This window comes from Ciconia boyciana, chromosome 7, assembly GCF_034638445.1.
Source record: "Ciconia boyciana chromosome 7, ASM3463844v1, whole genome shotgun sequence".
NCBI lineage: Eukaryota > Metazoa > Chordata > Aves > Ciconiiformes > Ciconiidae > Ciconia > Ciconia boyciana.
Window position 1 is genome coordinate 63432644 of NC_132940.1, and position 12876 is coordinate 63445519.

Genomic DNA, 12876 nt, shown 5'->3' on the forward strand with positions numbered 1-12876 from the left:
TTTTTAATCTACCTGTAGCTTCATTAAAGCAAGCAGACATGTTTACTTGTGGTGCAGGGACAGCTTAACCCGTGGTACCAGTTGTTAGTTTGGCATCTTTGCTTCTGTTGTAAACCACATAACTCTGCTTCCAACCCCTTACTCACCGAGATCAGCTGCTGATACCATAGCCTGGTTGATGTCCTCTCACCCTTTTGTTCATTTTGCCTGAACCTTGGATTTCTCTGCCCTGTGCTGGCTCCTTTTCACCTGGCAGAAAGTGTATATAGGAGACAACACAACCAAAATTAACAATGCTACAGAAAAAGCAGTTCATTATGTGTTTCTACAAGCACAAAGACATTATTAATTACATTCACTCCTATCAGGTTTTATACCTGTACTGGGGTGCTGCACGAGTGTTTGCAGGGGTGGAAACCACGCTGTGCTGCTGGCAGCCTTTGCGTGGCTGCTCCGAAGCCACCTTGGGTACAACGAGCTTCAGCTTTGGCAGCTCCTTTTGTTTGCGGTATAGATGTGTGCAGAACCGTCCCTCATTCCCAGAGCTACCCCTGGGCTGAAACATTTACAGCATGCTTCTCACTTGATACCTATTTCCGTAGGTATCCAGTAAGCTATTTCCATAATTCTTAAAGGCTTTGTAATGCAACTGTAGAAAACGTGCAGGAGACAGGGTTATTGTTGCTGTTGCATTCGCTCTAAGGCCGTTCCCCCTCCCTGTTATCTTGTGCCCATGGTAACACACTGTTAAACTCCATCCCACGAAAAACAGCTGATTGCCAGTACTGCCTGATAGCTACAAGGAATCAGGAAAGCTAATAAAAATTATTCCCATTCACTCTCTCCTCCCTTTAAACCAGCTGTTTAGAAGAAAAGGGGGCCAAACTGAAAATGAGCATCAGCAGTTACAACCCTGGTGCAGCCAATAAAGTCACACCTAGGAGGAACAGCTCTCCATTTGATTTCAATTCGTACTGCACGGGGGAAGCAGAGGGTGGAGCGGCATTATCATAACTTTTCATTAATCTCAGTGGGCCACCCGTTCAGCTAACGAGACACATGCCAGCAGAATGCCAGTCTGGTGATAACCCGCAGGCGGCACTGAGGAAGGAATTGCCCTACCAAGTGTCTGCGACTGGTGGGGACAGTAGGAGGAGAGCAGGGGGAGGCAGGCTGTGCACGGAGGGGCCACCTTCCCGCTGCTCCGCACAACGGGGAGGAAGGGGAAATCCTCGACGGGGTGAACTGTAGGCGAAGGAGCTTGCTGAGCTCTTCTCAGAGCAGGTCAGAGGAAAGCCAGCTGCAACTCAATAGACAATTAAGAGCAATAACACACTGCTCAGGTGAAATTAGTGTATGCTTCCTCTCAGGGAGCAATATCTCTATGAACAGCTTCAGCCAGGCAGAATAAATATTTGCCTGTCTGGGGTCTTGCAGGCAGGCTGCCTGGAGGAAGGAGCTACTGGGGGCTGGAGGTAAAATTGTGTTTCAGCCTGTGAATCTCTTAGTGAGTTTGGGTTGGTATAATTCATCTGTGTTAGACAGCTAAAATGATGTGGGTTTTGTTTTTCTTTTCCTCTAGAGAAACACACAAGGTGTTAACCTGATCCATTTACAAATAGAGCAGCTAAATAAGAATACAGTGAAAGCTTGGGACAATCTAAGCTAGCATGTGGTACAGTTAGTGTTTACAACGCTCATTAGGAAGGTAAATGATGCCTAAAACCATTTTCAAGAGACTTATCAGAGAAAATTCTTCTTTGTGGACTATATCAAAATATAACTTAACATTACAGAAGAACCTCTCTGCTGTGGTATCACCATTTAACAGAGTGAAAAACTATTCAGAGCTCACTCACAAAAATAAATAGAATATTTTACAGGTACCTTATAATGAATGCTTACAAAAAAAAGTTAGATGATGACTTAATTTCTGTGTTTATGTGTTTGATAACCATCTGTAAAAGTAATGCTATGTAACAATTAATATACAGTGACCTAGTATTGCATTTCAGGCTATATTGATCATATTACTGAGAATGGTTATGTATGTATGTTTATTATGATTAACAGAACTGTGTTCAGGTAGTTACATTTTCCATCTGAACCAAATTATCTTTCTAAAGTTGTTGAAGATTAACATTAAACACACAGAAATTATCAGTGAATAAGCTCCTCTAAAACCCTCTTCACTCCTGTGTCAAATCTAGCACACTTACTACAAATGAGTCTTGAGAATTAAATGTTATTGACAGTTATGGACATACAATACCCAAAGGGAGAAGAACATGGTCTTAGTAACAGTGAGTAATATCAAGCAACTTTCACTGAGCGCAAGATTAAAAAAGGCTTGTGAACAACACTGAGAGCACATATATGTATAAAGGCAGAACATGAGAGCAGCTTTACTGGAGATTGAGCTCAAAAAGATACTCTGTTTTTCAAGTTAATGAGAAAATAAGTTTGGCTGCCTTAAAACCATATCTTAACGAAATAATTAACTATAATGAGCTGCTATACCACTATCGGAGATTAGAGAGAGTCCAGCCTATAACTTCAGGGCATATGCAAAGAAAAAAAAGTAGCTGAAATAATGAAACAAATTCTGTTTACACCAAAATTTAAACACAGGTGGTTTGGTTGGGGTTTTTTTCCCCTTCTCTCTTGCATTTCTTCTCTAGGAGCAATTCAAATAATTGTATTTCTTAATTGCCATAAGACTTGCTCCTGCAAACATTGAAAAGTGTGTAGTAAAGGAGCTAGCTTCTTTTTAAGATATTCAGTGAAGAAGCTCACCCTTTTCCAAACAAAATGAAGGTCTTCCCTGACTAGAGCTTAGAGATACAGACAGAGGCCTAAGAAAGGTGATTAGTGTTTGGCAAGGTAGGTGCACAAGGTAGAGGTTCGTCCCAAAGATGTGTGGCCCAAGCCCTTTTGGGACACACCTTTAGGCCCCATTGACAGCACTGAGGTGGGCAAAACTGGAACGTACTGAAGAAGAGATGATCGAGTAGTACCAGAAGATGAAAGACCAGAGGTTTGAGGAATTGATAAAGAAGATTGGATGAAGGTTTCCATGGAAATTGAGCTTTGTTTCAGTAGAAGCAAGTTCCTACAATCTATCAGCAAAAACCGTCCATCCACACATAGATGGACAGAGACAAGGTTGTGCAGTGTATTGGATTCCTTTCTATTCAGTAAGGATATTCTCACAATACTTTCAATTTTCTATATGAATATTATTAAATTTTGAGTTTGGTGCAAAGAACAGGGAATTTTACAGCTTATCCTGGACACTGCAATTCTCATCATGAAGTTATTAGCAAGAAAGAATGAACAGTAATTGTGATAGAATGATAGAACAACAAGGTTATAATCATAACTTGTTCTTACCAGTTAAAAATTATACTCTTGGGATCCCTCTGTTTTGCTGTAACTGGGAGCTACTTTTAACTTGGGAAACTTCCAATAATGGAGCCAAGAAGGAAATTACTGGACATTTCTTTGAACAGTAACATTCCTAGAAATGCAGAGAATGTCATAATCAGCAGGTTCACGGATTTCAAAATGCTGTGTTCATCTGACAGTTCTTTCAATCATTTTCAGTAAAATACATCTGTAGCCATTGTGTAATCCCCCACACACCTGTAAATTATAATGTGGAATGTCATGATTTATTTCATAGCATAAAAGCTGTTAAATGAATACTGACAGCACCATTAGTGTTCTGATCTTGAACTGAAGTGCAAGTCAGCTCTGCTTAAGTCATCATTCTCCTGAGCCACAAGTAAATGTGCAGTTAAAAAGGGTGCCTTAGGTTAATCAGAGCTGAATTAGTAAAGAAAAATTACTAAAGAAGTGAGCAATTCAGGAAGTGACATGCTGAATCTCTTACTCTAACATCACGTTTCCATAAGCAGCCAATGCTGGGTGTTAAGAACTCCAGAGTAAAGCAGAATATTAAAATATGGGCCAAAAACTTGATTCATTGTGAATGAACCAAGACATATTGATATTATTTCAGCAGCTGAATCTTGTGCTCTGACTGTTCCCACCTACACCCAGTACCTTGTTCCCACGCTTGGCAAGCGGAACTCAAGTGGGCTCCACACACCCTGGACTCCTCTGACTGCTGCCTTCTGGGAAAAGTCCTGGTGAAAAGTAAAGTCAAGATAACCAAATTAACTTAGCTAATAGTGCTCCTTAATTTACCCCACCAAGAATCATCAAATACTGTTCTTCTGCCCTAAACTCTGGATTCCTTGATATCAGCTTCTAGAAGAGAAAATGAGCCCTTCTGCTTGCACTGCAATAAGATGTTTAATTTGTATTCTTAACCTCTTCTGAGCTAACAGAGATTTATACTTTAAACAGTCACAAATCATCATCTTTTTCTGAAAATCTTATTCAATCTCATTTGTCCCCTATGCAATGCTCCCCATTTTATTCTTCTTCCACACACTTAAACCAATTATTTTTTCTCTAGTCATATAGATACTACGTATTGTCCTTTTCGGAGGGGGAAAACTGGTTGTTTGCCCCTAGAACCTTATGAATTCTGTTGTACTATAAATATTATCACAATTATTTTAATACTAACAGCTGTGATCCTTTAATGTGCAGAGCCTGTTTTATAAAGGGCCAAGCGCTCTGTATCTCTTCCTGGTTTCCAGAAGATCTGAGATTGCTCATGTTTGGCACTCCACTGATAGGGCTCAGCACACTTCAAGGAGGAACCATTCCTTCTTAATGAAGAATAATTGTTTTCTTTCCCAGTATAGCTCTCATCCAACATTTAGACATTATTTGAACCTATACTTGCATTTTTATCTGAGCTATTTAGTCCAATCTATTGCTTCAAACTAAAACATAAACCACTCAACCTTACAAACTGGTTGGTTAGTTTGTTCTTAAGTCATCCATAATAATTTACAGCTTCCATGAGAATCTCTACATTCAACAGGTGTAGTTTGTATATGGTCATTTATTAACTTTTTTCCCCCTAGGTGAACCCAGAACACCCCAAAAGGGGCATATAAATAATTTTCTTTTTTTCTAAATGAAGTTAAATCAAATTTACCTTCCTTTTTTCCCCTGTTGCTTACAAAAGTATAGTTCAGTAATTCCAAACTAACATACTTAAGCTGAAAATAACTGTTAAATAAAAAACAAATAATGCCTTATTGATGTGCTGAGGTAATTTCTCATTCCAAATGAAATGTTTCTTTTCTCATTTAGAACACCAAATGGGACCCTGATTAATGGAACAAGATGGCCAGTCTTCACCAGTACTGAACAAAAATATTTGACATTAAATACCAACGCTTCAGAGATACTGACAAAATTACGTGCTCAGCAGTGTCGATTCTGGAATTTTTTTTTTCCCAAAGTCCTGGAAATGACAGGTAAAAAGTGCTTTTGCAGGTGTTTTTATATAACTTTTATACAAGGATTATCTGCTTGATATCAATGTATTATTTTAGTTTAAATCTTTACATTCCTATTTGTAACAGAATTTCCGTGAGAAGTTCAGATGTTGGACAAAACTGTCCCTGCTGTGGGGAGGGCATACCCTGTGACGTGCCCTATGCCGCTGGCCACGGGCTCACCACCCTCTAGCACCCTGTTACGCACTAGGACAAAACCTGGGGACAGACCAAGGCCCAGGACTTGTGGGGTGCGCAGATTCTCTGCCCCAAAGCGCAGACGCAGCCCCAAGCGAGACATTTTAGAGTGCTGCAAATCTCTGTTCTCAAGCTACCCACTGCGAGGGTCAGCGCTGCCTGGCTGCGGGTTCCTGGGGTACTGGAGAGAGCAGGAAAGACATTGCTGAAGTGGGAGCTTGCGCTGGGACTTCTTGGAGGCTTTAGATGTTCTGTATAAACTTCATGTATCTAAGGTACATTGTGGGGTGTTACATTGGGATTATCTTATCTATTATTTATGGGATTATATTGTTATGAAGCTAATTCACAGAGGATATGAAGTGTGGTGCTGCTGCCAAAAGGGGATTCTGTTCTGTATCTCACGTGATGGTTTATCAGAGTGGTTTATTTCTAGAGTGTCAGTCATTGATGACAACCGAGAAACTTCAGGATTTGCCTATGCAAAATAGAACCGCTTTGTGCCTGACTGTGTATACAATGAGATTTCACTACCCAGAAAAATATAACAGGCCGTTTGAAACTTTAAGCTTAGGTGAACGCAAAGGACTTACATTTTCTTTAGAAGCCTGATACCACTGTTTTTGCAAAGCCCACCAAACAGACCAAGCCTTTGTGCTTCGGGACTTTGAAAGGAATTGATTTTATAAAGTGATTTTGCAGCTCTGGAACTGCATTCTGCAGTTTGACTGGGGGAGGGGGGGAAGTCTCATTTCAAAAAGATACACTTTTTAAATGTTAATTAGTAATTTACAAGCTTTCTGTAAGTTTCAGTTTGAATGTTAGTCTTAAAAATATGTAAGCTTTCATGGTGCACAGCTGATTCTTTCTGAAATAATTTATTCCTTCCTCATTTGAGCCTATAACTGTGTTATGGCTCAATTTTTATCCCCTCTCAATTCAATAGATGTTTTTCAATTAAATCAAGAGAAGCAAAATCAGTAGGTAAAATGAATAATTTATAAAGCATACTCTGTGATTTTTAAAATCACAGTATAGCAAATTAAGGATGGATTTGAGGGAGTTTTCTCAAATTCTGACAAGTCCTTTATGCTGAGCCAGGAGAACTGAAGTATTTTACATATTTCTTTAACCTGGCTGTGAACCTCTGTTGGATAATGTGCATCTTACAAATGGACTGTGCATAACCAAATGCTCTGTGGCAGAGAAGAGAGCACATCTTGGCAGGACAACAGAGTTGCTTTGCATGGTCCTGTGGTGTGAGGTATGACAAAGCAACACTCTGGATCTGCCAGGAGACATAAATACATCACTTTGCCATATTCAGTAATTTACAACATAAATTTACATAATTTAATTAAAAGAAATTCCTCAGCATATTCTTAGCAAAAGGAAAGAATCATCGTGCCTGGATCCTAATACAGAAGTGAGACAAAAATATTGTCAAGAAGCAGTGCTGCTTTGTCATGTATCTACATCTATCTGTCCTTGAAATATTGTAACAGAAATACTGTTTTTATATTTATGTTCCCTATACAATCTTACACAATTCTTAGAAAGAAACCTTTAAGATTCTGCTTACAAACATGATATAATGTTTTATATTGTAATAATTCTCTTCACTGAAATATTATTTTGCATTTCCTATCTCCTTTTATGCCCAAAGGACAGTGTATGCTATAAATACACCTATTTCCTCATTTTCTGAGGGTCTATCTTTTCTATTCCTTCTTCCATTGAAATATTCTTAGAAAAAGAAGGTTGCTTTAATATGACATGATATAAGATGACAGAGAACAAGAAGTAAGGAAAATTTATGTTATTGTTATTGCAACTTATGGTTCAAGTATGGTCCAGATAGACAAAGTGGAATTACATCAGTTAGAAGCTGAAGAGGACAATCAAACCAACTTATTTTGCAGAAATTGCAAAGGGATTTCTCATTGTGCCAAGTGGTCAGCATTTGACATGGATGTGCTTGGTAATGAACCACTTGTTTAGTTACTGATCCACCCCTGGCACAAGCCTTGCTGTCCCCTTGAGGTCTTCTCGGCATGCAGTGGCCAGCTCCAAATGTGTTCAGCATCTCAGCAAGCCTGTTCCCATGACAGGCTGGGTAAGATGGGTTCCTTGAGGCAGTTAAATATATGAGAGGAAAATATTTAGTCCCTGCCGTCTTTATGGTTAGATATTTTCCATTTTCCTCAAGCAACCAAATTGGATATGTTCCAAAAAAATTGTCATGGTTATGGATTGAGAAAACTAATAAGAAAAAAAAATAAGCCTCACACACTAACACAACAGTAACAGCCATATATCAAATACTGGCCTTTATATCTGTAGACTGGTTTGTATGATTTGGGAATATTTCTCAATGTCTTCCCCTTCAATTTCAATATGTAAAAGTATAATTGAAGACATGAGTCAAAACTTGTAGTTTTGTGTCTGGCTTGATAATAATTACTAGCCAGGTAAACTGGACCTAGACATGCCTTACATGGGCTCTCAATTCCAACTAGACAATTTCTACACAGATTTCAACCCTATTGCAAAGGCACGGAGAATACCCTCCATTCCCACTCACCCTAAGACAAGCTAGGAGCATTCAGCATTTAATATTTCATTCAAGGGTGTGAGCACTGGGACAATCACCGGAACTTTTTCTCATGACTGCTTCGAAAAGAAACACACCAGAGGGACAGTAAACAGTAAGTGACTCTTAAGTAGCTTTTAGAGCAGTCATATGTTAATTACAAAAGCATCGATGTTAGACTCTACCTCCTTAACACAACCTTAATGCATCTAGAGCCTAACTATTTATATACGTCTATTTCCTCTTGATTATAGAAAGCTGCAGGCAGCCAAGCTTTCCATTTGTGTTCCATTACTATTTTACTGTGCCTAATACATATTTTTATTTTATTTGATATTACTGCATCATCTCATCTCTAGAGAAATCAAACATTGAAGTAGCCAATATAAATAGATTATATTTTAAAACAACCCTAAGAAGATTTTGAATGTGGAGAGAGAGACAAAAGAGACAAAAGACAACCTCTTGACCAGTGAATAACCAAAATAATTGTATTTGCTATGATCCTCCATATAGTATCTGGAGCTAAGTAGAGCTAAATAGTCAGGGTAGTAAGAATATTTAAAATGTGACTAATTAGAAAATTCACCATCACAATTAGTTTTCAATTTCCACAGAGCTAGATGCTGCAGTCATTATACATGCAGAAAAATGAACTAGTTAAAAGTAACCTCACAAATACTACTGCACCTACCGACAAAGTACGATTGTACTCAGTGCACCTACGGGCAATAAGCTATGTACCTTAACAATCTGATTTCTTTCTAACTCCAGTACCTTGCATCCCAGGTCGTAGGAGAGATAACAGCCCTTACAATATTTCATCTCCTGGAGAGCTCTATTGACTTTTGGAAGAAAAAAAATAAATTAATAAATCTGAAGTCCTTAAAAATACATGTGAAAACAAATAGGCTGTTGTGGTTAAAAAAGCACTGATATTCAGACTGTGTGATTAAAGAACATTGACTAGAGATACTGAAGTATAAATACTATATGTGTTCTCCTTTCTGAACATTTGTGTAGAAACTATCACCATGAGAATCTACAGCATAGATAAACTTGTAGCATTTATCATACTAATGAATCAAGAAGTTTGCAGGTACCCACATTTATGAGCTGTTGAGGACGGAAAAATTAATTCCAACTTGTCATCCCTTATTAATTATACTATACCATAACAGCTATATGGCCTTTGTCCCAATCTTAATGTAAATACCACAAAAATACATTTAAGATTAGCACTTTATTGGCACATCTAGCAGTTCAACAAATGATGGTATGGAGATAAATTTAACTTGCTATAATGCCATTAAAGTAAGGGCTGTATGCCTGTGTGGAAAGAAAATAAATATCAACTGTCTGCACTGACACTGCTGAAGAATAAAAAAAACCTTTCATTTTTTTGGTCTGTTAAACTACGACCTTTCTGAGCACTGAGGTATGAATCATTGCCTACTGAAGCCTCCCCTTTTCTCCTTGTGAACTTCACTGGGCTTTGCATTAGGCTAATTGGTATTACTATAAGGTTTGGGATGGCCTAAATGACTGCATATAGCAAAATAACCTCACTGTATTATTAGCTGACTTCTGTAGCACTGCAGCACATTGTAGTAACCCAGTGCTCTGAGCTGTAATTATCGGCCAAGTCAAATTCTCTAATCTTTTTTTTTTTTTGCCTTCTAGCTGTCAGCTCATCTAAGTCATGGGTGGTTGCTTCAAAGAGATTGATGATGTTGGTGATAATGGGATGCATTGACTTGTGACTTCAATTTGGATCTTATCACTGAAAAAAGCAAACAAATGGGAATCCAAGTTCTTATTTCAGTATTTTCCTTCCCCCTTTTGTCTTTTAGATTCATAATGGTGGCTACTCTGAATTTCTCGTTGTCTGCTTTCTCTAGCTGACTCACTTCTTCACCGTGATCTTTAAGAAGCACTGAAATGCCTCATAATTTATACTCTAGAACAGTGACTTTTAATTGAAGATGTGCGTATGGCAGAGGTATTCCAGTTTCTAAAGTCTTTGGGCAGACTTCAAACACATCTAAACCTGAATAATTAAAGAAGGAACAGAGTTTAATTCATAAGTGTAGGCTTTGCCTGGATAAATAAAACTGGATACCTATAATCAAGAATAAGACAAGAAATATAGTTGAGGCATTTTTCTCCAAATACTAGTACTGGTTCCTATGCTAAATTACCAATCCATTTGACATACGTGGGAAAACTTGGCTTTACCCAAGACCTTGGCTACATCTCTAAATTAAGAAACGGGCAAAGACAAGTTCTTTGTCAGGAAAGTAAAACGTTGTGCATGTCTTCTCCCCATAGTTCTGAGAGTCATATCTGTATAGCTTAGTAATCAAAACGTGGTTTTATTATTACCAGAATTTACAAATCCTCTTTGAGTTAATGACAATTACAGCCTGCAGAAAAACTTTAAAAATGATCTGAACTTTTCTTTGATCTCCGATGTAACCAAGCTTATTTACAACTTTGAACTGAGGGAGAGAAATGTGGTTAATTTTTTAATATTTTTTCTTATATTTGTTCTTCACAGTTTCCCTTTAGAGTACAAGCAGAAGTACAGAACCTCCCCAAGAAAAAGTAACTTGGTTTTATTTCTGGTCTCACTGAAACCAAGAAGTAATGTAAATTTCATTTCAAAGTCTCATTAAATTGCCATCTGGATTTCCAGACCAAAAAGGTTTGGAAATGTTGAGCTAAACTGCAGATAAGCAACCAAATTACTGGATGCTTCTCTAAACTAAATCTCTGAATCTGTTAACTCTCTTTCCAGAATATTTTCTCTACTGATGTGTAAAACACAAAAGTATTTCATTTTCACATAACCAGTTAAACTTGCAGTGCTGGCAGATCATAAAAAAGGGGGAAAGGGTGTATTTATGGAGGGAAAGAACCTATGCTCTACTGCAGCAGAAGAACATAAAGTCAAAAGAGCATAAAGAAACCATGGAACTGTTATCTCATGAACACAATTACCAAATTATTTTGGAAGCAAGCTACATCAATATGGGACACTGAGATAATTAGCTCCAGAATGAATAAAGGCATTCATAGATCATAAATAGTTTCTAAACTTTAAGAAAAAGTCTACAGCTGATCCAAAATAATAAGCCACAGTATGCGATAAAGCCTACATAAGTTGTCTTTCTTTTAGTTGTTGTATGGGTTGTTCCTGCAAGGTCACTGCATTTCTCCCTAGTGTTAATTACCTTTTGGGACTGGAGGAAGCGATCCCTGTCTGTAAAATACTCTGGGAACCTTGTAAAATGATATATTTTTACTACTTTTCTCATTCTCACCCTCTGCTCTCATGCCTATAACAAATTTGGAAATAAATATTGCCTTGGGACACAGGATTAGTCGGCAAATGCTTTATAAGCTAGAATGAAAAAGAAAAGAGAAGATGGTTTCATGTTGACATAGTGCACTTTTTACAGTATCCGTCTCCAAACTTGTGCCCCTTATGCATTAAACTTGCAGATTTATTTCACAGTAGGGTAAAATCCTGGCCATCCATTGAAATCCATTGAAACTAATGGCAATACTGTTGTTGCCTTGAGCAAAGCTGTGATTGCACTGTATCTTTACAAGCACTTATCTCAGTTTGCATATCGTAGTCTTCGGGGTATGTAGGTTTCACTGTAGTGTATACTGAACCAAATTAATATTTTGAGGATTTAAAAAAAAAGGTGGCTTTAAAATGACAAATTTGATGGACAGAAGAATTATCCAAAAGCAACAAGCCCATACATAAGTATATTTAGTACCCTGCAGTGTGCCAGAATGATATCTTGGGAGTCCTTCCTTCCTGATGTTAAGATAAAGGGTTAATCACTGAATTTCCAGTCATTCCAGGTTTAAGAAAAGAGGCAAAAGACCATCCTATAATGTATTTGGAGCAAATGACGTTGATAATCAAAATTATTTTTCAATTAGCATATAAAGAGATTTAAATTTAGATTAATGTAACCCATTTCATGTTTTACAGGAAATATTGATGAAGCAGAACGAGAGTGGAAAGCAGGATTCCATCGCTGGAACAATTACATGTCAGACTGGAAAAATCAATTTAATGATTACACTAGCAAAAAGGAGAGATGTGCAGGCTTTAATTAATATGTTTACCCTTTCCAGTATGTCTGTATTACTGTTCATCAGGCAAATATACAGGTATCTTTCTAACACATCTAGCATTAAATATGTTATGCAGATTAAGAAAATGTTATGGATATAATTTTGATTCCCCAGATCTTTCATTTATATTTTACCTCATATCTCAATAAACAATATAAGGCATCCTTACTCTTTGAAGCTTCACTGTGTTAAATAAGACTATAGAGATTAAAGTCTGAAGATTAATGATGTACATATTATAAATGCTAGCTGCTTAAATTCACACTTCAAAGAAACAATGTAATCTGTTATAGAAAAATTGATTTTTTTTTTTTAATAGAAATAGCAGTGGTTTACAGTATTGCCATGCAAAACACAATTGGTTTTGATCTTTAACTGCAATGCCACTGCACTTAAACCTTACTTCAGCCATAATTTAATTGACATAAAGAGATAACTTTTCTGGACACACAAAATGATATTTGCTTGCTAGACCAAAAAGTTTTAAGACTTCCATTA

At 37.5% G+C, this 12876-nt stretch overlaps 1 protein-coding gene across 1 annotated transcript in view; it reads left to right on the plus strand.

Moving 5' to 3' along the window:
- BCHE (butyrylcholinesterase) overlaps window positions 1–12368 on the plus strand; it is a 32408-nt gene extending 20040 nt beyond the window's left edge. Inside the window, exons 3-4 of the mRNA XM_072867949.1 lie at window positions 5239–5405; window positions 12233–12368. Of these exons, the coding sequence (XP_072724050.1) occupies window positions 5239–5405; window positions 12233–12360 (295 nt within the window). The 3' untranslated portion in view covers window positions 12361–12368. The remainder of the gene's footprint in view (window positions 1–5238; window positions 5406–12232) is intronic.
- The last annotated feature ends 508 nt before the right edge of the window (window positions 12369–12876 follow it).